This window comes from Tenebrio molitor, chromosome 9 (genome assembly GCF_963966145.1).
Source record: "Tenebrio molitor chromosome 9, icTenMoli1.1, whole genome shotgun sequence".
NCBI lineage: Eukaryota > Metazoa > Arthropoda > Insecta > Coleoptera > Tenebrionidae > Tenebrio > Tenebrio molitor.
In genome coordinates, this window is record NC_091054.1 from 14,405,959 (window position 1) to 14,429,642 (window position 23,684).

At 40.1% G+C, this 23,684-nt stretch overlaps 2 protein-coding genes across 10 annotated transcripts in view; one reads left to right on the forward strand and one right to left on the reverse strand.

Annotated features, from left to right (window-relative positions):
- spen (split ends) overlaps positions 1–18,337 on the forward strand; it is an 87,409-nt gene extending 69,072 nt beyond the window's left edge. For 7 of the 8 annotated variants that reach the window (XM_069058389.1, XM_069058394.1, XM_069058393.1 and 4 more), the window contains 9 exons: positions 2,541–4,006; positions 4,113–12,148; positions 12,211–12,282; positions 12,407–12,531; positions 15,691–15,866; positions 15,929–16,422; positions 16,475–16,675; positions 16,948–17,109; positions 17,164–18,337. In XM_069058389.1, coding sequence (XP_068914490.1) covers positions 2,541–4,006; positions 4,113–12,148; positions 12,211–12,282; positions 12,407–12,531; positions 15,691–15,866; positions 15,929–16,422; positions 16,475–16,675; positions 16,948–17,109; positions 17,164–17,292 — 10,861 coding nt within the window. In that variant the 3' untranslated portion in view covers positions 17,293–18,337. The remainder of the gene's footprint in view (positions 1–2,540; positions 4,007–4,112; positions 12,149–12,210; positions 12,283–12,406; positions 12,532–15,690; positions 15,867–15,928; positions 16,423–16,474; positions 16,676–16,947; positions 17,110–17,163) is intronic. The other variant, XM_069058390.1, reaches the window with a different exon arrangement.
- A 633-nt stretch (positions 18,338–18,970) lies between these two features.
- Positions 18,971–23,667, reverse strand: dco (discs overgrown). 2 transcript variants are annotated; one of them, XM_069058410.1, is made up of 8 exons: positions 23,200–23,667; positions 23,011–23,121; positions 22,527–22,862; positions 22,032–22,234; positions 21,815–21,974; positions 21,057–21,248; positions 20,614–20,726; positions 18,971–20,428 (listed from the first exon to the last, which is right to left on the reverse strand). In XM_069058410.1, exons 1-8 carry the CDS (start codon positions 23,273–23,275, stop codon positions 20,366–20,368), a joined length of 1,254 nt encoding a protein of 417 aa, XP_068914511.1. In that variant the 5' UTR covers positions 23,276–23,667; the 3' UTR covers positions 18,971–20,365. The 2 variants fall into 2 exon arrangements, with proteins under 2 accessions (XP_068914511.1, XP_068914510.1); XM_069058409.1 differs by having other exon boundaries at positions 18,971–20,425; positions 20,615–20,726; positions 23,200–23,663.
- Positions 23,668–23,684: the final 17 nt, after the last annotated feature.

Sequence of the window (23,684 nt, forward strand, 5' to 3'; positions counted from 1 at the left end):
GGAGTACTTTTTTTCTCACGTAGCGATGTTGATTGGTTTTCGTAAAGATTCAAAGTGAAGATAAAAAATGGTCGATCTGCGTAGTACTCGTCGGTCTAGTACATATTATTAAAACTAGTAAGGTTGTAATTTTCTTGTACTAATGAAAACCAGGATGTTGGGATGTTCACCATAAAAATACAAGACGTTTAATAATAAGTAATTACAAGTTGCGTCAAGGATGTATAAAACGGTGTAATTATAATAATTAAAATTCCGCAGTACGAGCTGTTTACTACAGTTTTGGATAACAAAATAAAACAACGAATATGGCATGAACATTTCTGGCAACAAAGCGTATTTTGTTTGAAGTTTGTAATGTTGAAATAGTTATTATTACAAATGCGGTAGGCTACATTTTACAGCGCGAGGTTTTTAGATTGAAACACGACCGCGAAGCCGACGACCCATTAGATTTTACTGTTTTTCTCAAATTTGAAATTTGTTGCAACCAATAATTTTGCAAAACCTGTCAAAGACTGATATTTGATTAATGAAATGGCAGAAAGTTACCTATTATACCGATAACTGACATGCTTACGATTTACACCACAAGTTGGCGCCATCAGACTTTAGACGCAAGGTTGGTAGAACTGACTAATTTGTATAGTACAATTACGGCCACGGAATTTTGGCCGTCACTTGTCATTCCATTGAGTTGAGATGTAAAGTGGCCCTTAAGTATTCGCAACCTCACTTTCTGCTATTACAAGACTTGCCATTTTGATGCTGACTGACTTACCAGGAAACGCACTTCTTCATTTCGTGCAATCTTGGAACAGGGATATTATCTGCGCTTTATTGAAATAGGGTATTGGTAGCATGTTCGCAACTATTTGAATGAAGTATGACATTGATAAATTTTTGGACGTCAATTCCAAAAGTCATAATGACAATAAAGCAAGGACTAAATCCATTTTTTTTGAATTGACATGAAAGTGACGGCCAAAATTCCGTGGCCGCAATTGTACGGGGTGATCAAGAAGGACTGTTTAAGTTGGTAATGCTGAATTTTATTTTTAAATGGTACAACTGGAGTAATTTCCGGTTGTTGACGGATTCATACTGACAACCGCATCAGTGACAAGTCAAATTTGACATTTCAAATTAAATTAAACAATTAAGTTGGCAATACAATTAAGAACATTTTTTTATTCGGCTATTTACAACACTGCAACCTGATATGTTTTGTGGGTTTATTTGACAGATATCTTATGAGAGTAAAAATTAACGGCAAAAAGAAATCAAAGTTGGAATTCGGAATAATAATCTAAAAATTAACTAAAGGAAATTCGCGAAGTGCTCCCCATTTTGATCTAAACATAAATTAACGCTTCTCTCGAACAGTTCACCGGCATGTTTAATTTAATTTGAAATGTCAAATTTGACTTTTCAGTTGTCACTAATGCGGCTGTCAGTGTGAAGCCATCAACAACCGGAAGTTACTCCAGTTGTACCATTTAAAAATAAAATTCAGTATCACCAACTTAAACCGTCCTTCTTGATCACTCCGTAGGTTGCCTTGTTGCCATTTAAAACAATAATTTGAATTTTTCCCCCGCAAAAGTTACTCGTGACGTCATAATGCACTAAACTTTTACTACAGAGTCTGTCGACCACGCATTAGGTGTTCCCACACTAGAATAAAACCCAAAAAACCACCCAATAAACCCCACGGAGCTTATAAACCTTGGGTTCTATTCGAATACTCAAAATTTCTAGGTGGATTTTACTTCACGAGTTGACATAAATATAGGCGTCCTCGCCTATTTGACACAATTTATTAATACATAAAATGTCAAAATGACGTACGTACGCCAATGTGTTGATTAAGGTATCAAGTTTGCCAAAATAATTTATGAAAAATGTTCCCAGCTTAAGAAAAAAAGTCACAATTATTTAAAATTACCCGGTACAAATGGACTTTATTTACGACAAGCTAACAGTTTTTTTTTGGAGGTCCCTGAAAGCTTAAAATTTTCATGTTAGTTTACACATTGCGTGCGGTAAAATGACAGATACTTTGGTTAGTGTGTAAAAATCAAGATACCGCAGCTGGTCAAAATGTGTAAACATGTCATTTAGAGTTGAGGAGGCTAAAAAATGTTTCTTTTTAATAAGTTTTCATCAAATAGTGAATAAATCTAAAACCGAGAATATCATTTGTTGCGCAATTCCCGCAGCAGAGCAAAATCTAAAAAGTCATATTATTTTATTGAGCCTGAGGAAATATGTAAATTAAGTAGCTTTAAATCTTGAATGTTTCAATTTGCGTAAATTCACTTTATTATCTTTTTGTCAGTTAGGAAATTGTTTTGTTTTTGTTAATTGTTCCTCCCTGTACTTGCGTTCTGTTTTTATTTTTTGCTGGAGGATGGGATTTGTAGGATTAGCTTTATTAAGTTCTGCGTCGGTCTCAATAGAGAAGAATCAAGAATAAACGCTTAACGTCGTATTCTCAGAGAAACCGCAACAATGTTTGAGTGTTTTATTTTTTGCAGATATGACACTCCAACTAGACCTCGAACCTCCTCGTACAGCAGCAGGTCAAGTGCAGCGGCTAGTCAAGTGACATCAGCCATACCATCTCCAGGAACTCCCGGTTCTGTGACACCTAGAGGAACAGGTTCCCGCACCAGGGTAGCCCGTTTCGCGGAGTACTACGACCCGAACGGTGAATACGGCCCCGAGCGGCATTTTCGCAACTACGACGAATACAGTCAGGGCTCGGGTGCCTCTCACGAAGAAGGATATGAACACGAATATCCCTTCAGCAGTCCTTCTCATGCTGAACCTGTCGAGACTCGAACGGTTCCACCTGTGGTCACCGAACATGCGACAACGCCGTTTGTCCAACCGGACATCAGAAATTTACAGAAAGAACGTGTTCACCTCTTGGAGCAACTCGAGGAGTGCCCCAGTTCGGGCGACGAACTCATCAGTCCTAAGAAGCGACTGAAACTGGATCTGCTCGAGAATTCGGTCACCAGCGACGTGATCATAGAAGCGAACAGGGATCACAGGAAGGTTATGGAGGTGAGGAGGCTGTCAGATCCCAATTTGAAACATCACTCGAGGAGACCTTCCGTGGATAACAAACACGCACGAGAGTTGGCCCACGAGCGGGGCGCTTACCTTCCTCACGCTATTTGCAAGAGACGAAAAACCGCCGGAAGCGATAGCGGCTCCAGAACGCACCACTACGACCATTCCGGTTCCGAAAGTGTGGGCGGTTCTAGACCCGGAACTCCCTTGGTCGACGAAAGGCCCGAACACTTCACTCCAAGCGAACCACGAAGGATCCCGAGGGAGCGCGAGGGCCCCCTCACGCTACCCCTTCCGCGATTCGCTGCGCAAGTCATGAATCGCGGCAGCGTCTCAGTGGCAGGAATCAAAGGCCAGAAAGACAATATATCTAGTCCCCCGCCGGCAGTGACAAGTCCTAGAATTTCGAATCCTAAACCGCCTAGTCCCGTGCACGTTCCGCCGCCGGCGTCGCCGCCTCCACGGCCGCCCAGTCTGAGTTCGAACTCGAGCGACAGCGACATAACACCTCCCAGTCCCTCATTGGACGAACGAATCCGATCGCTGGTAGAAAAATACGAAAAGTGGTCGGGTTCGAGAGCGCTGAGTGCTTCCGGAGGAGAGGCCCTCGCCAAGTTGGATGCGACTCGCGAAAAGTTCAGACTGAGGCATAAACTGCTGGATCTAGATCTGAAAGAAGTGCAACCCTCCGATATTGTTAAGTCTGTGATGGCCAAGAGGTCGGTTTTTGACGAGGATTTGAAAAGATTGGAGAACGTAGGGGAGAAGTACGAGCCAAAGGAGTTTACTTTGCTTCCGAGGGTCACCACTAATGTTCCGATACCGATACCTGCGCTGCCCTTGTCAGCACCGCCGGTTTTGAAACTACCACCTACAACGCCGCTACCTAAAACTCCCACGATGCTGTCCCCGAGATCTGCAGGTAACTTTTTTTGAATAATTTTTTAAACGAAGTGAAATCAACATACAAAATAGAAACATTTTCCGTTTAATTATCGTTTGTACTCGATGGTTGTGATCGCTTGCAGGTGCAAATGTAACAGCAGCGAAAGGTCTTCAGTATCCGTTTCCGAGTCACCCGCCCATCCCGCTGACGCCTACCGTGCTACACCCTCAACCACCCGGCACACCCACCACTCCGACTCCGACGACGTCAACGACGCTTCCACCAGCGTCGTCGACAACAAGTACAATAACCAGGGGCGCCAACCACGGTGACAGCAGACTCAAACCGTGTACAAGTGTCTCTAGTGATAATCGAACATCTAGCAAAGTCAGTGTAAATAGAAGTGGTGTAGTGTCGAGTTTAACGCCGATAAAAACTAATGAAAAGAACAGTGTCAACATTCCCAATGCAAGTGACGCCAGTGCAACAACGCAGTCCACCTCCGGTAATCCTTGTGTGGTGAGCGACAAACTTACTGCCAAAACAGTGAAACCTGGTGACAAAATTAGTGATAAAGTTACCTGTCGGAGGGACTCCAGTAGTAGTTCTCCGCGCGGTGATGTGAAAAACCGAAGAAACAGCGACGCGAGCACGAAGAGAATCGAAGATAACGAGAAATACAGTGATTCCAATGGTGATAGACAGGACGAGAAGACAAAAAATGAAGAGAAGAAAGAACATCAGAGGCTAGAGAAGGCCCGTTTGGAGAACGAAAGACTAGAAAAGGAAAAGTTGGAGAAAGAACGGCTGGAGAAGGAAAAACTCGAGAAAGAAAGACTTGAAAAGGAGACGTTGGAAAGAGAAAGATTGGAACGGGAGAGTGAACTGGAAAAGGAGAGGTTAGAGAAAGAGAAACTCGAGAGGGAACGTTTGGAAAAGGAAAGGCGGAAAGAGCGAGAAGAACGGGAGAGGCGAGAGAAAGAGGAAAAGGAAAAAAGAGAGCGCGAAGAACAAGAACGTCAAGAACGCGAAAGACGAGAACGCGAAGAAAAAGAGAAACGTGAAGAGGAAGAGCGGCTCGAAAGGGAACGTCAGGAGAGGGAAAAGTTCGAAAAGGAGCGTCTCGAAAGGGAACGTAAAAGAGAAGAAGAGAAAAAACACAAAGACGACAATCACGAGAAGAGGAAAGACGATCACAGGCACCGAGAAAATCACAGTGACGGCAAGCACAGAGACAACAATCACTTGCACGACAACAAAAACACCAAAGAACACGACAGTTTTAGGAAAGATTCCCACGAATCAAAAAGTAGTCACGAGAAGAATCGCCATCACATAGAACGAGACGCGGAAAGAAGAAAGGAAAGCGTCAAAGAGAACCGCGACAACAACGTTCATGAAAAACAAAAGAACTTGAACAATGACATGCGCGACAACAAGGTCGAAAGTAGACACATGAGCATCGAATTTGATCGAAACAAATCGTACGATAGTCTCGCAAAGGTTGATCCAAATAAACGCAAGGAAAGAAACAACAGCTTACCGGCGAATATTGGAATCAAAAGGAGACTAAGTTCGCACGATTCGGTCGACAACATCGATGAAGCTAAGAAAATGAAGTTGAGTCAAGACCACAAGAAGTTGACAGAACGACGAGATTCCAAAGACAGTACAAGATCGGAAGAAAAAACGAAGAGTAAACATAAAAACAACTCGAAGATTTATGACGACAAAATCAAACACAACAACACGAAAGATTGTGACGAGAAACGTAAAGACCGCGACGACAGGCACAAAAGCAAACAGCAAAAATTCGAAAAACACAAAATAAAGAGTAAGAGTAGAGAGAAGGAATGTCGCGAATCTCCATCTACGCCGAAGAGTCCGGCTAAAGAACTAACCGATAAAGATTTCTTGGCTAGATTGGATCTTCGAGCGGCTGACGAGTTGGAAAAACAGAAATCGCGCAAAGAAAACAAAGAGAGGAAGAAAGTGGATGATGATGATAAGAAAGACAAAGATGACAGCAAAAGATCGGAGAGTAAACGAGACAAACATTCATTAGAGAAGTGTAAATCACGGGAAGATAATTCCGCGCCAAAGAACAACGACGACAAAAAGTGTCAGAAGAAAGATCGAACGCGAAAACTTACTCAGAACAGTTCAGACAACTCGGATTCAGACGAACCAAAGAAACACTCCATATTCGACATCGTCGACGACGAACCTGCTTACATTTCGATGTATGACAAGGTTAAAGCGAGAAGTTGCAAAAATATGCAGAAACAAGAGGAAGAAAAGCGACAGGAGAAAATCAAAGCTAAATTCAGCCAGTTGAAGCAGAGTCGTGCTAAACGCGAGGAGAAGAAACGTTCGACTTCGTGGGATGAAGATTCTGATTCTGATCGAGAACGACAAGACAAAATCGATCTCAAGACTAAACGAGCCAATAAAATGTTAATCATGAGTTCTGACGAAGAAGAACCAAGTCGCAAAAGTCACAAGAAGCGAGAAATTTACTCCGATTCCGATTCGGAAAGACCTCGGCAGATCAAATCGGAGCACAACGAAACCAGTGAGGATGATCGTGTTCGCAGTAAACTACAGAGGAAGGGGTCGAAGTCTAGAATCGCTAGTGATACTTCTGATGACGAAATAAAAAAGATTCAGAATCCGATCAAATCGGAAATCTTCTCCGATAACGAAGTGGATCAAGGTTTCGCCGACTCTGAAGACAAACCATTTGTCAAAGTTAAAGATGAATTTAATAGGATAATCAAAAAGGGAAGAGACAAACATCATGATTCGATCGTAGATCAGATGAATGCCCAGATATTCGGCGACTCAAGTTCACCGTTGTTGGATGTGAAAGCGGAAAGGTTCAATAATAGACATTCGTTCGGTGAAAATTCTTCAGCAGATGAGAACGTGGAAAAGAAAGAAAGATCTGAAGTTAGAAAAAAGCACAAGAAGAAGCAGAAACGACAGAAGCATTCTGTGAGCAGTGAGGAGTGCAGCAAACTCGAGCCAGTTGTGGACGACGGTATCCTCACGGAGTGCACTGAGAAAATAAAACATCACGACAAAAAGAAACAGCACAGTAAAAAAGACAAAAAACGGGATAAGACGAAAGATGAGAGAGAAAAGTCGAAAAAATCAAAGAAAAACAAGTCGGATATCAAGTCAGATTTGAAACGTGATGGCAAAATGGAGAACATATTCGGTTCGTTATCGGAAGATTCAGAAAGTGGTCTCAAAGAACCTGAACCGAGCGACCACAAACCCAACTTGTTTCTTGAACGTTTCAACGAATCTAATGTTCAAACTTCGATTTATGCCAGCGATTCTGACCGAGAACCGGAGAGAATTTTTAAAGCCGAAGATAAAGACCGTGAATCTAAGGAGGAACACAGAAAACGGAAAGAGAAGAAACGTCGCGAAAAAGAAAGACGACTTCAAGAAGAAGCAGCTGCTTCGGAACACGTCAACGAGAACAGCATGGATTATGCAGACATGGGCAAGCAACTCGAAGCAAACATCAAAGACGACAGCATGGAAGAAATAATGGCGAAAAATGAAGCAGATGCCAGTCACGATACTACAGATGACAGTTTTAGATTCAACGACACGAATGAATTCCACGATAACAAAAAAGAAGATAGAAAAGAAGCCAGAGAGAAAAAGAAGAAACGAAAGAAGAGCAAGGAAGAGAAGCAAAAACACCACCACCATCATCATCACGAAAAGAGTAAAGTCAAAACAGAAATCAAGAAGGAGAGCACTCCAATTGAAGATGTTAGTAGTGTCGAGATCGAAGAAAGCAAGTCGCAGAATCCAAGTTTGCCGAATTTGATAGAGGCAACACCGAGTCCACAGCAGAATAAATCGTCGTCTGGTTTAGATTTTTCGATTTCTCCTGTGCCGAGGGAAGCTCTGATCAGCCCCATTCCTAAAACTCCGACCACCTCGAAGGAGAAGAAACGGGACAAGTTCATTCCAGGCTTCGGTGGTACAGAAATTGACGAGAAGATTCACGAAAATGCTATCAAATCAATTTCTGAATTTGAAACGCCCAAAGAAGTGGCCACCACCGTCGAAGAACCCAAACCGGAACCCGTCCCTGAAACTACCGAAGAGAAACCACGTGTTGTGATTTCTCAGGAAGAAACGGAAGACGCTGTTGCCGCTTTACTCGGTGAGAGTTTCGGGAGTGGTCAGTTTGAAGAGTGTTACAACGAGGAAGACATCAACACTACCAACGATCAGACTTCTAGTCTCGCCGAAGATAACATTGCCCAAGATGATGAAGAAATGAGGCAAGCCGTACAAAGTTTGAGTGCGACTGATATCGATGTCAAGCCGGAAACTCCTCAGAGCGAGCACGAATTGCAGATTGACACAGATACGGAAGAACAAGAAGAGAGTAGTAGCGTTCGGTTCGACCAACCACCGAAGACACCTGAAATTACAGAATCAGCAGCAACATCCAAGGCACCAGAAGTGTCCGGTTATTACAGAAATGAAGAGCAGAAGGTTGTTTTGAAGTCGACTCCAAATATTGGCAGTCCTCCTTCTTTGACACCGATCAAGCCCCAGACAACAGTACCGAATGAGGTTAAGAGGTCCGAAGAGTCAAAAACGACTACACCTTTAAGTTTGCCGTTGTTGCCGGAACAACCTCGTACGGTGATTTCGCAAGCGTGGAATGTGGACAAGAAGGAAGTTCCCAAAGCAGAATCTCCCAAGATTATTACGTCAGTTGCACAAGCCGTTTCTCAAGCGTCTCCCAAATGTACCAGTGTTCCTTTAAGAACCTACGGAAGCCCTCCCGTTGTAAAAATCACAGAAGCAACATATCCGCCACTAGCTGCACTTACAAAACAAGAACACCCTCAGATTTCGTCGGTACCAGAACAAATCAAAGTACAAACTTTCCCGATACTACAGCAAAATCAAAAAGCGTTACATAACTTACCAGTCTGTTCACCAGTTCCTCAGAAATCTATGCCGAGTGTCACTTCCGAGTCTCCGGTTTCGTTGGCGTCGAAAGTAGCGACAAGCACCAATCTTTCTCTCAGTAGACTTCCAATTACTCCCATAATGGTGTCAAAGCCTTTGCAAGCAACAACGGTACTGTTGCCGCAAGCAAAAATAGCACACAGCTTAGAACCACCTATTTTGGTGTCGTCTTCAGACCCCCGAACACAGGAAAGGCCGAGAATGGTGTTCCAAACTTCCGGAAGTGTTACGCCTCACTTTCCCAATGTGGTGCAGAGTCAGCCTAAAATGGTGGTTCAAGCTAACGTGGCAGTGAATAGATCTTTACCACCTCAAAGTTTGTTGATGCCTACCAGGCAGTTACCACCAACTTCTTACAGCTATTTGGGAAATATACCGCAAACAAGCTACAATCTCACTCCGGTGATAAGTAAAGATAATGCGGTGACAACGACAGGCAAGAATGATGTTAAAATCACGCCATCGATTCAGAATAGTATTGTTAAGCAGACAATTATCATGTCCACACATGCGCATCAAATTTCCAGCAACACAGTAAATACCTCAAAGCCGTTTATGCCAGTTATCAAAGAGACGCCACAGAAGTTGGTAACTTTGCCGGAAATTAGAGTGTCACAAGCTGCGGTCATTCACCAAGCAATCAAACCACCGCCTCAAGAGATCGTCACAAAAGAAGAGAAACTGGAACCGGAACATTTGAAAGTAGTTCCGGAGATCGGAAGAACGTCCACACCGAGTCCTGTAATAGTACAAACGCCGCAGAAAGAACCAGAAAAGAAACCAGAGCCATCGATAACACCGAAGGTAGAAGAGGTACCAAAACAGTTGGCTATAGAGAAGGTAACAGAAGAATTGAATCTTACGCTGAAGAAAGAGGTCGTTGAGGTTAAGGAAGAACATGAGTTAAAAGAAGAAGAACCTAAAGTGGAAGATGTAGAACCACCAGTTAAAGAAGTGGTTAAAACGGAAGTCGAAGAAACTAAACCAGACACCATTAAACAAAACCCATCTGATTCTGGTTCGAATACTAGTAAAGAAGTAGATGAGGAAAAAGCAGACACTGAAAGTGTTGTCAGTGATATCAGTAAGGAGCGATCCAGTGCTGATATTTTGGCAACTAAAGACGATCCACTGGACAATAAAGAAGACAGCGATTATTGGTCAGCAAAAGAAGTGAACATCGATTCTGTTATTAAAACTTTGTGTTCGGCTGATGAACTGTCGGACCACAGCAGCGAGCCAGGCAAGGACGAATGGATGGAAGAATGCAAGACTGATGGAGAGATCAAAGCGGACGATTCTCCCAAGAAAGAAGAAATATCAGACGAGCTTTCTGAAAACTTCGACGAAACTGTGGAGACAGATGAGAAAGAAATGTCGACTCGCAGCGGTGGACGACGCGGCGGTAGAGCTCGCGGTCGCAAGACACGCGGTGGTTCTGACCGGGGTGGAATTCAGACCAGACGTGGTAAGGTTGCCAAAGAACAGACGACTCCGTCAAAACGCGGAGGACGCGGTGGAGGCAGACAAAGAGGTGAAAGGAAGTCTTCCAAATCCGAGTCCGACATCACTCCAGATGTTTACGAATTCAGGGACGATTCGGATGAAAGCACGGCTAATAAAGAGAGACCTAGATTGATTTTGACAATCAAATCTCCAGCTGCGGTTAACACTCAAGCCGTGGTGAAAGAAGTCGTGAAAGAGGTTGTCAAGGAGCCGTCGCCTAAACCTACGGAAACCAAAGAAGAATTCTTATCGCCCGTGGCGAATACAAGAAAGTCAAGAAGGTTGCAAGAAAGGGACGTTTTACGGAATACTGTTGATGATACTATCGAAGACGTGGTCCGCAATACGGTCATGGTGACAAGATCGTCAACCAATCAGAATGCGAGACGCTCCACTAGACAAACCGTTGCGAACAAAGTTAGTCCCGAAGTTCCAAGGAAGTCGCCGAGGGGAGGCAGAAAGAAAGACCGAAGGGCTTCAGATCCTTCTGAAGATTCTTCGGAAGAAAAGACAAAGGTAGATGTTGAGATGAAGTCAGAGAGTGAGGTCGCAGAAGTTGAGAAACCCAAGGAAGTAGAAAAAGAAGATCCGAAGATTGAAGTGGTCAAAGAGAAGCCGCACGAAGGGTTGAAGGTGAAAATGTTACGGAGGGTGAAGGGAGACATGATCCAGGAACCGACGAATCTGATCGATCCGGTCACCGGTCTCTTGACACCCATGAGAGAGTGCGAGGAAGGGCGCTACATACCTTTGCCCAACAAAGCAAATGAAAATCAACAGAAAAGTGTGATAGCACCGCCACAACAATTGCTACAACAGCAGCAGCTGCAACAACACCAGCAGCAGCAACAAAAACCGAAACCTCAAAGTTTGAAGGCACACGTTTTGTCGTCTCAAGCAGCAAAAGCTGTCGTTTCGCAACAGTTACCGCCTCAGCAGCAGCAACAACCGCAGTCTTTGCCGGTCAAAAAGAGCGGCATCATCGTGAACCAAGCAGTCGGAATGCAACAACCGACTGTCGTTTCGAAAGCAAGCACACCTCTGAATCAAACGTTGAATGTCAATGTATCTATGGCAAATTACACTACCGCCCATCCATCACCAAGATCCAGCGTTCCAGTCAACGTGCTGAGCAAAGCTCTCACGGGAGCTAAGCCGCCCCAGATGTCGCCCGGTCAAATGACCACCCTATCGAATCAACAGAAACAAATACTGCAGCAAGTCGGCAAGCAGCAACAACAGCAAGCTCAAAGTATCGTTCCCAAGTCGCCGATACTTAACTCGATGATGCCGAATCAGACTCAGATCATCAACACTCAAGTGGCTCACATGAAACAACAACCACAACCGATCAAGCAGGCTGTGATCAACAAGGCGAAACCGCCGCACAACATCCACCAGCAACAGATCTTGACCGGATCCGTGGCGAGTCCACCGTTGAGTAAAGGACCTATTCCGGGACTGGTGGCGGGCGCCAGTCAGAACCGCATCGTCCAGGGACCGCCGCATCCCAAAGGCGTGATGGAACCACCGAAGATCGACGTTTCGTTATCGAACGTGATCCTGGGTCCTAGATCCAATCTGTCACCTCAAGGGCAACCGAGACACGTGACACAGTCGGGAATGCCCGTGCCAGCGTACGAAGCGAGTTTGGTAAGTGTGCTTGTAGCGTTTAAGTAGTGTTAACTAACTTGCTTTTCTTTACTAACACGCAGCATGGGGAGAGGAATTTGTATAACCGTAGCCGGAGTCCTCCACCGGCTCACCAAAATTCACCATCACCTCAGGTGATTCTTTTCATGTTTTGTTTGTGAATTTGTACATACATACATATTTTGGTCGTACGATACTTTTGTGCATTCATGGTGTTGAGTAGAGGAGAGAAATGCAATGGTTGTTTTGATATTGCAGGGTGAAGCCCTACCTCATTTTCCTCCAGGGTCGGTCCCGCTGCGACCGCCACACGATTTACCACCAGGTCACTACATGCACCCACACGTTTATCAATTTATGCGTCAGCCCTACCACCTACCGCGGTAAGTACGCAACGAAAGACTACGAGTAAAGTAAAAACGTTTTGGACGTGAATTGTCAAACTCAAGGTCGCTTAAAACGTAAAGTCCATTCAATAAACATCTGGACTGTCAAAATCAAAATTGCAGTTGTTACAGTTGATTTCGTATAAATGTTCATCAAGTGAGCTGTGCATGTGTAAAAGCACCTTAAATTTTGTTACATTACAAAAGTCACATTTATGAAGGTCATGTCCAATAAATCTTTACTTGGTAACAATACAAAGACAAAAACAAATAAGAATTACTTTAATTTAATCAGGAAAAAGAGGTAACAATGCTTTTGAAATCAGCAATGAAAAATTAGTCAAATCGGGTTCGCGCAGAGCAAGCAACTTTGAAAGTCAAAGTCACTAGCTTTAGTTTTAATACCAACAGAAAATCAGATTTTCATGGCTTGCTTAGATGCACATTTATATGAAACTGAGTTTTTTTTAATAGGTTGGTTAAATCACTAGTTATTTTCATATTGGCCAGTTGTTATCTATGATTTTTTAATTTTTCCAACTATTCATTTGTTTAAATTGAGATTTTCAAATAAATTGCAAAATTATTTAAGTGTATTTTGTAAAAAGGTAAAAATAGAAAGTTCAAAACGAACTAGGGTGGTTCTATTGGAGCGAAAGAAGAGGGCCATAAGAAATTATTATGAGGAACAAACAAAAAAGTGATAACGAGAAGAAATCACAAATTTGTGCCAAAGCCGTTCCAGTATTGTTAACTAAGAATTGGTGTTCGTTCTTGTGATTCACAAATCAAAATTTTGGAGAGATAAGTGTTAATCAAGTGTTAAATAATTTTCTTCTGAATAAATGAAACAGATTAGTTTATTTTGGATGATTTTGGTTGTTGTTTAATTTGTTATCTGTTTTCAGTTTGTCGCGTGTGTTTTATAAACTTTATTAAATTGCTCTAATTCATTTAGTTGCAGTAATGAATGATTCAAAACATGACCTTCTAAATAGTCGAGACTCTTGGCTCTCTCCGGCCTGTTCATTTGCCAGTTTTCGGCGTTCGCCGTTTGGCGCTACTTTGCCGGCGCTGAAATTGGCGCGAAACGTTAAATGTCAAAAAGATGACATTTGGAGACGTGTAAGGATTATAAAAAGACAAAAACATTCAATGAGTTGGCTTCAGAAAGTTTAAATATTTGCCCAGGTAGGGATTTCAAAAATCTTTTAATCAGTAATAGACTTGCAATAATTTAAAATGTACTTTAAAAATATTCTTCACTAACATAATGTTGTAGGCAAGCCTTTCCAATAGTGCTGCTAATGTACCGATCCCGACGGAAACATTCTCTGTCACCGCAAACAGTCCTTTGCCTGCTTAAATCTCCATTTGCTTTTCCTTCGTCTACTTCCAATGTTGTGGGTATTATAACAAGTACTGAAACTGAATTCCGTGAATTCATACTCACATCTCCATAAATTTCGTTGTATTTAAGAATAGGTATATTCGGAATGAATATCTATGTAATTAATATGCTTAACTAACCGAAAATTTCGATTAAAATGTAGTAATCATGTCTTTATCCGACAAAGTGACAACACAATGACAGAAAGCCAAGTTTCAAACCGCATGGTTCCGAACTCAAATCGCCCGTTCGCTAGCACCAAACGGCTTACAAGTGCATAATGGTATTTTGCTCAAATGAACAGGCCGGAGAGAGCTAAGCGTCTCGACTATTTAGAAGGTCGTGATTCAAAACATTTTTAGTTCAATGAATAAAAATGAAAACATAACCTAAATATATTTTGTAACTAGATTTTGATGTCGGTACACTCTTGCGAAATTTTTTTATATCCAAGTACAGTCAAAACAAGCATTTTATTTAAAATTTAATTTTGACAGTCCAGGAGTTTTTTGAATTCATTTTGAATATTTTGATTCAACAGTACTATTGCGGGCAAAAAAAGTGGGACATCAAATTTCTGTCAGTTTTGTAAATTCGATGTAGTTCAAGCTTTATTGTCATTTTTTTTTGACACTATTCCAGCTGACAGTTTAAAAATTTGTTTTATACTCCTATTTTCCTTTTCCAAATGCTCACTTCTTTTGATAAAGGTAGATTTTGATTGGGACTTTGCATTAAATAAATATTCACTACGTGCTTACTTACAACCATTTCCTACAACCTACAATACTTAATGATAACGTCAATCAATTTAAAGTAGGGTTAGAATCAGATAAGGGTTATTTCACATTAAAAGTCAAGACAATGACGTTGATGTCCCACTTTTTTTGCCCGCAATAGTACTATTGCGGGCAAAAAAAGTGGGACATCAAATTTCTGTCAGTTTTGAAAAATTCGATGTAGTTCAAGCTTTATTGTCATTTTTTTGACACTATTCCAGCTGACAGTTTAAAAATTTATTTTATACTTCTATTTTCCTTTTCCAAATGCTCTCTTCTTTTGATAAAGGTAGATTTTGATTGGAACTTTGCATTAAATAAATATTCACTACCTGCTTACTTACAATCATTCCCTACAACCTACAATACTTAATGACAACGTCAATCAATTCAAAGTAGGGTTAGAATCAGGTAAGGATTATTTCACATTAAAAGTCAAGACAATGACATTGATGTCCCACTTTTTTTGCCCGCAATAGTACGTTAGTGATTTCTGTCATAAATTCTAAATACCTGATTGGCGTGCCTATAGTCCAATTTTTACCCCTTTGAGGTGACGTTACGATTTCCTTCCTCGCTTTCTCTTTATTGAAACGACAGAAACAGAAAAAATAAAAAAAAGGCACGTTTATTTATTGATGGTCACTTTGAGGTTATTTTATGCTCCTGTCAATTTGACAATTTTTAATTTCTTTCACTTATTACATTGATTACAAACATAACCTTTCAAAGCAAATGTCAACAAATTTGAAACATTATTATATTTATGATCAATTCAAATTTGTTTCTGATCCTAGCTCAAACATACGTGAAGTTACTAGATAATGACTTCATCGCAAAAGGGTAAAAATTGGACTATAGTTACTTTTGCTGGTAATGCCAATCTAACGACAAGTCCCTAATTCACATCTACAACATTCCGGCTTTACGTACTTTTATATTTTTATAATGAGGAATGACGTTACTACTGGTTGGGTAAATTTGCAGATCTCCGATGGTGGCTGGCGGTTTAGAGAAATCTGGAGACGGGCAAGAGGGTGAAGAAGCACCCGTCACCTCACCTCCCTTGGAGTTGCGACGGCCGGGCTCCGTTGGGATGGCACTGGCAGGACGAACTGCGGTCGTTCCTCACAGCTTGCACTCACCCCACGATCGGACCACAGGTGAGACCACTCCGACCCCTTCGATCCCACTCTTTATTATCATTTTCTTCCCACAAAACTAGACTCTCCTCAAGTGGGCCAAGTCTACAACGTGCACACAGCCAGGATGCAGCATTACCACTCGACGGGACGGTATTACGAACAAACGGCTGAACCTCCTCCAGCCCACCGTCCGCTGACCAGCCACGGATCACTGACAGCACTGGCCAACGACAGGTCCATCTCCCACATGGCCTCTCTGGGGGCACCGGAACGGCCCATGAGCGGTCACTTGCAGCCGGACAGACCGTTGAGCAGTCACTCGGCTTTGACAGCCCACATGGGCGGTCTCGGCACCCCGGAGCGTCCGATATCGACCCACCTGCCCGACAGACCCTTGTCCAACCACGGTCTCGCGATGGGAGCTGGCCTGGGGGCCGCAGGCAATCTCATGGGAGCCGTAGCCAGACACGTGGGAGTCGACGCTCCCGCGAGTCAGAGGGGGCTACAAGCAGCCACTCCTCCACACGCAAGTCAAGTTCCTCCGCAAGCTGAAAGTCTATTCATGCTCCTAAAAGTAAGTACAAGTCTGACCGTCGGTGTTTGGGTCTAATGTGATCGTTCGTTAGCAATATCCGTGCATGTGGCAAGGCCTGTTGGCTCTGAAGAACGACCAAGCCGCCGTTCAGATGTATTTCGTTTCGGGGAACGATTCGGTGGCCAAATGTAGCTTGCCAAAGAACACTGACGGATCAACCCCACCTTTGAGGATCTTCCAGCGAATGAGATTGGAACCACCGCAGGTCGAGGGCGTTGCAAGAAAGATGCAGGTCAGTTGTAGAAATTTAGCCAGGCACGAAAAATAAAATTTTTATTTTGAATTAACGAATGTGCCACAATTAAATAAAAAAAAGTTTACTCAGACCGACGTAATGTAACTTTGAAAGGCGAAAAAATGAGAGCAAAACACCTGTACGGTATAATTAAAACTGTATGAATTAATCTACGAATCGACTTTTGTTTTTCGTGGTCATCTAATCGTGATGGAAATAATGACGGATTCTCGCGGTTTGTACAGTTTATTACTTACATTTTATTGTAGATGGAAAACGAGCACTGCATGCTATTGGCGTTGCCGTGTGGACACGATCATATGGATGTACTTAAACAATCTACAAATTTGACAAACGGATTCATCACGTATCTGCAACAGAAGCAGGCCGCCGGGATAGTGAATGTCGCCGCCCCTGGAACCACGCAACCTGTAAGTCTCTTCGAATTGCGATAATTGTCATGACTGACCTGTGAATTTTTCCAGCCGGCATATGTCGTGCACATTTTCCCTTCGTGTGACTTCGTTAACGAAAATCTACGTAGGATAGCACCGAGTCTGCTAGAAAGGGTAGCAGATATCGCCCATTTACTCATCGTAATAACTACAGTGTGATAGCATGATTTCATCGATGTGACTATTGCGTACCTATATTTGAGTATTTCGTTCTAAACTACACTTTAACACTTTAGGAAAAAGAGAGATTGAACTGGATTTGACTAAACCACAATGTGTGTCTTACTCTCACCGATTTGTTTGGTAAAATCTCGAAATGTGGACGTTATCCAAATGGAATTACTTAAAAAATATATTTAAAAGTTTCACTGTGATTTCTTGACAAACGTTATTTACTATTATTAAAAATAAATATAAAAAAGCTAAAAATAACTTACTACCTATTTAAGAAGATCTCATATTGAACTTAGTTATACAATTTTTCTTGTTTTAAAAGATCTTTATTTTCGTAACTCTGGTGAATTGACTTCGCGATATATTTACAATATTTGTAAGTATGTCGCGAACGTTTTACTTTTAAGTTGATCGTTAACTTCTTTTCGAACTTTGGGATTTGGTTGCCCTATTTATATATTTTTTTATTTGTGTCATATTAATATACTCTCGTGTCGGGTATGTTGACATGATTTTTTGTTTTTGTTTTGATACTTTCTACTTTAGTTTTATGGTCAGAGCTTTTATATTTAGTTTTTCTTTGTTGTTCTTATTTTTGGGTTTATTTTGTAGAAAGTATGAAAATGAACTAACTGCAACGCAATCTCAAAGTTTTTTTGTTGCGGCTTCAGCAAAGCTGTAAATTTCAAATTAAACGTTACCCGTTTGTAGTTTGAAAATATGGCTAATATAAATAATAAAAAGGTATATAGACATAATATATAAATATGTAGCATATATTATATGAAAAAATCAATCATTTTTTAAATTACGATGTAATATATATGTGAATATAGTTTAATTTGTTACTTTAAGCTTTTTTTGAGTTATCGTTAAGATGTTCTGTACAGTGTACTTTAGGCTGTAAGTATAAGTTAGCCAGCGTTACAAAAAATGATAATATAGGGAACATTGTGATGTCTATATATTACTGTAAATTTTGTACATAACTGTGTATTGTGAGTATACATTATTATAACTATTACAACAATCACATGTTTCATTTAGATGAATCCTTTCACTACCTTTACAAAATATTGGGCCGATTTGGCGTGGGTGCCTGTTTCTCTGGGACGTAACCGATTCTGGAGTAGATTTCATCTTTACTTTTTGGTCCATTCGACCAAGTCGGAGTGGCCTCTGAGAAACAGCCTTTTGATTGTTTTTCTTGCTCTTTGGCCATCTGTTGACGCATATACTCGTATTCTCGAATATCGTCTAGTTTCATTTCTATGTTTGTTGGAGGTCTTCTCAACATGACTACAAGATATAGCGAAATATTACTTGTTGGTCATTGTCCAAAGACAATGGAAGAAGTGTCTAAATTACTGCATTAAATACATTTAAAAAAACATTACCTGCAGTCTATCGATTGAACTTTAAAAGAGAAAATACTTTTTATTATTATTAATCACCAAATATTACTGAGAAAAGAAAGTGCATTTACAAAATAGAAACCACAGAACACAAACCTTTAGAAACTTAACCTCAAAAAAGTACATCTAAGTACAGTCGCGACACAAATAATCGACTTGTACAGTCTACTTCGAAATAAATGGAAGTGTTGTAGTAAATGGGAATTGGATGGGATACGGCAATTGGCGCGGAAAAATGTACTGGCAGATAAACTTTTAGTGACTTTTATTTCATAATTAACATACATAGTGCAGCAAAATAAAACAAAAAATATGATTCTGATTTTTTGACACTTGAAGTAAATGAGAACATAGAACACTCTGCTGTGTTATTTTATAACTTGCTAAAACAGTAAATATACAACTGTGGCTTAATTTGAGACAATCAGAAATTCCCGAGTGACTAAGTACTTAAAGATTAATATCGATTTTTTTCAGCAAAATTTACAAAATAATGCACTATTCTGAGGTTATTTTCATTTATAATGTACAACACTTAAGACCATCTCTTATTTACAAAATATTGGCGCAATATTTTACGCATAATCTAGAATATGCTATTAAAATGAATTAGAAAAGGAAACCTAAAATGCGGTTAATTTTAATTGTATCAAAATTACATTAAATTACTAAAATTACAGTTTCTGCGAATAATTTTCTTCACCTTCGCTCATAGTTATGTATAAATTATAAAAATTATTTCCATAGGAACAAAACTTTCAAATGCAGTCAAATAGAACACATGTGAAATGACAGCATATAGCCAACAGTCCTCTAAATATTCACATAAGATATTTACCAAAGTAAAACTTATCAATTGCAGTGTGAATGAATCATAGCGCACACACACGTTAAGAAGTAACACAAAATAAACTCATCACGCTTGACCCCATCAAGAATTTGATATTTCCGCTATATGTATAGTGTTGAAGCGCAACAAATTCACGCAAACTTAAAGAAAAGACGAATTGACTTAAGATTATTTTTTGCACATAGTTTACATTTTTTGTTACAAAATGGTAAATGAATTATACAGTCAGTGCCACCAACTTTTAGGTTTACTTATGTCCTCCATTGGTGTTGACATTAGCTAATTATACTTTCCTTATACAAAAGTTTGTTTGTCACAAAAGAAAAACTAAACACTTATGCTATTATACAACAAAATACACGATAGTTGATCAGTCTAGATATGTACAAAAGTCCCGTCAATAAAACTGATTCGTTTTCAATTTGTCTTCCGGTAAGTTCTGTCAATTTAAACGTCTATTCGTTTATTTGTTGCTACCACTTTAAATACGAAACCTCACAATGGAATTATTTAAAGAAAGAAAAAACAAACTATTCAAATTAGTAAAGGGACCTCCAATTCCATCAACTCTCAATACAGAGACGGAAAGAACGTAAAAAATTATCACAAGAAGAGTTGAACAGATGCTTACTACAGTAATTCCATTGCACGTAACAAAATATTCATAATAAGAAACCAAAGTTACGAAACTTAACAAAATCACAAGACCAATCCATTATAATGTATCACTGTTGGTTTAGATTCATTTCACTTTTTGAGTCTTGTTGGTGGATCTTTCGACGCGCTTCCTCTCCTAGGCGGGCCTGCTTGACCCGCCGTCTGGTTGGGGGGCGCCATTGCTACTCCGGAGGCGCTTCCAAAACAAACAAACATCACACATAGTTTTCCCGTCGTTCAAGGATGATTACGGATGGATGGTGATGAATGGTGAAGATAACGAAAAATAAATGGAAAAAAATAAAACAAAGCAAGTCAGTTGACAGCATAACAATCGTAAAAACATGAAGTGATGTGCAACGATCAAGTCGTAATAGGAACTCACTTTGCTTGTTTTGAATTACTTAAATCTGACGTGGAAGCGTTCGGGGCCCCCTGACCGGCACGCAATCTCATCGACACTCGTCGCTCGTGGCTGTCATATAACCGTGGGGAATCTAAACAAAGGCAACATTTTTACCATCAACTAAAAACGATTTCAAATTATATCGATCGTGTCGATACGTCAACTGTCACAATCGACATTTGTTTAAGAACATGGCCAACCAAGATAAAATCAAAATGACAACACTAGTTCATCCTTTAACCGTTGGCGCTGTGCGAGGTTTTTTTATTACCAGAATGATACACCATTTCCGGGAAAATACAAAATATCCAATGGTTAAGAGATGAACGTACGGACGTAACAACTTTAAATATTTTGTTGTAATGAACTTAATGTAATACAGTAATACATAAAAATTTTACGAGGCGTTTTTTCAACTTACTACTACTGATCACATCTTCTAAAGGGTTTGGCGCGGTAGTGTTCGTAGGCACGATATCCATTCTATCATGGGGTCTCCTTGTTCTAGTCTGGGGGGCTGTTGGTGTCGAATCTCCCGGAGTTGCAGCGTGACTTCCGTAACGAGTACCTGAACGTCCGGTGTTTTCTTCACAATGACTTCCTCGAGATCCACCTGTACAAGACACCAACTTTGAAACTGGTACTTTTCAAATATTGAAAAATCATCAATTATTTTATCGAATTGGAAGCAACCCGTCGCGTCATTAAAAACAAGTTATTCTGAAACAAGTGGTTAAAAGCGGAAACTGGCAACGAACAGGTGTTTAGTTGAAAAATTTAACCAAGTTTCATAAAACTTTGAAGAAACGCATGGCTTTCTTGAATAAAATACATTTTTAATTGCTAGTAGTGGTGTATAAATCTTAATAAAAGTATCCTTTGGTAAAATTCGAATGAAATTACATAGTAAATTGAAAATCGCCTTCATTATAAGTGAGCGTACGCATGCTTGGTTTTAGCATAATTTACATATTTTTGCATAATTTGTGAATCGAAAAAAATCTGGATAGCGAAAAATTACATCACTGTTAATTAACGAACACGTTGAATCAAAATATTCCGCGACCGCATTTTTAATTATAACGTAAAAAAAAAAAACGTTCAAAAAGTGGTCTCATCAGTTGATTCATTACAGGAATAGTTTAGACTTTCTCGATGAGAAAATTTAACGACACTCACCAAATTTGAGCATGTTCCAGTCAAATACATAATCATAAGTAAAACCTTGGCGATGGAAGAGTGAACGGAAGAGTTGTCTTAAATAACTATAATCAGGCCGTTCTTCAAACCTCAACTGTCGACAGTAATTCAAATAGGTTGGAAATTCCATGGGGAATCCCTGTAATAAAACTCAATGAAACCATAATCTATGATCACGAATCGCGTTAGAAGATACCTTGCACAGTTCTTCTATGGGTGTTGACATCTTTTTCTCAGAAATTCTTTCATATTTTTGTCGCTTAGTTGCCGCTTTCAAACCTTGCCACGGCAACGACCCTTTATTGAAATACATTAAAACGTAACCTAAAGATTCCAAATCATCCCTTCTTGACTGTTCTATACCTAAGTGTGTGTTTATGCTGGCATATCTTGCAGTACCTGCAGTAAATTTTTGTAATTTTCGCAACAGTCGACCTTGGAGACGTTTTAATAACAAATATTAGCGCACAAACAGGATTTGTTTACTCTTAATTTCGAAACAGTGGCAGGATGGATATAGCCTTAAGTGAATTTAGAATTTACATAATCAAATAAAACCAACTTTACCTCGTATGCAATAGCACTGACCTTTATTGCCTTTTCCGCGTTATTATGTAAAATTATTGATACACATTCACTTTTCTGATGGATACATTTTTACAATTACAATGTCAATGACAGATTTACTCACCTGTCAAGTTTTTGTTTTCCCTATATGGTATGTGTTGGTGGGTTCTGCCATCTCTATATTTCTTTGCCAATCCAAAATCGATTATATAAACTAGATTACCCTTTTTACCAAGTCCCATTAAAAAGTTATCAGGTTTAATGTCTCTATGAATGAAATTTCTCGAGTGGATAAAGTCCGTGCGAGAGATTAGTTGGTCAGCTAATAGAAGGACCGTTTTCAGTGAAAAACGACGAGAACAGAAATTAAACAGATCCTCTAATGATGGTCCGAGAAGTTCCATTACCATCACATTATAATCACCTTCTGAACCACACCACTTTATCTGTGGAATCCCCACTACAAAATTTAAAATGTTGGTAAATACCTTACTATCAATAAACTATTTAACAACAGATAAAATATTAGACATCTAATATTTGTCACATGAAAAAGAAAATGTGGCAGATCTCAAAAAATGTAACTACAACAAGGATTCAAATCTTACCTCCACCCTGCATCATTTTGTAGAATTTTGATTCTATATGCAACTGTGGATGTCTTGTCTTGATACATTCTAACTTTATAGCGACTTCCTCTCCCGTAGATATATTGGTACCTGAAAATAAAGGATTTTTGTTGCATTTTTTGTGTGAAGTCACTGTTTGTTTACAACGGAAAAACACCCCAACCTTACCTAAATATATATCCCCGAAGGATCCAGAACCTATTTTTCGGCCTAGCCTGTATTTGTTGCCCACTCTAAGCTCCATTCCTCAACAAACACTGAATTCACACAACAAAAGACATGAAATGCTGTCGTATTTCAGGCGGCCATATTACATTAGCCAACTATGATAGGAAATTTGACGTAACTAGAAGGCTTAGAAATTCGTTTGTTACCGTCTTTGGGGAGATTTACAGCTACTAGTTTAATTGTTTAGAATTTATCAATTATCACAGATTCGTCAACAACCGAAAACAATTACGACTAATTTTGCAATTTCCCTTTTCATTATGTTCTTTTGGTGACACACAACAGATAACTGAGAAATAGATGTGTCTAGTTTTACGCGTCTGCTGCTATCTCACACGTACGTTCTACTTCGTGCGTCTATTTAACTTGCTGGAAGATGGAGTTTCGTACGTTGTAACTTTGATGTTATGATCAACTCACCATTG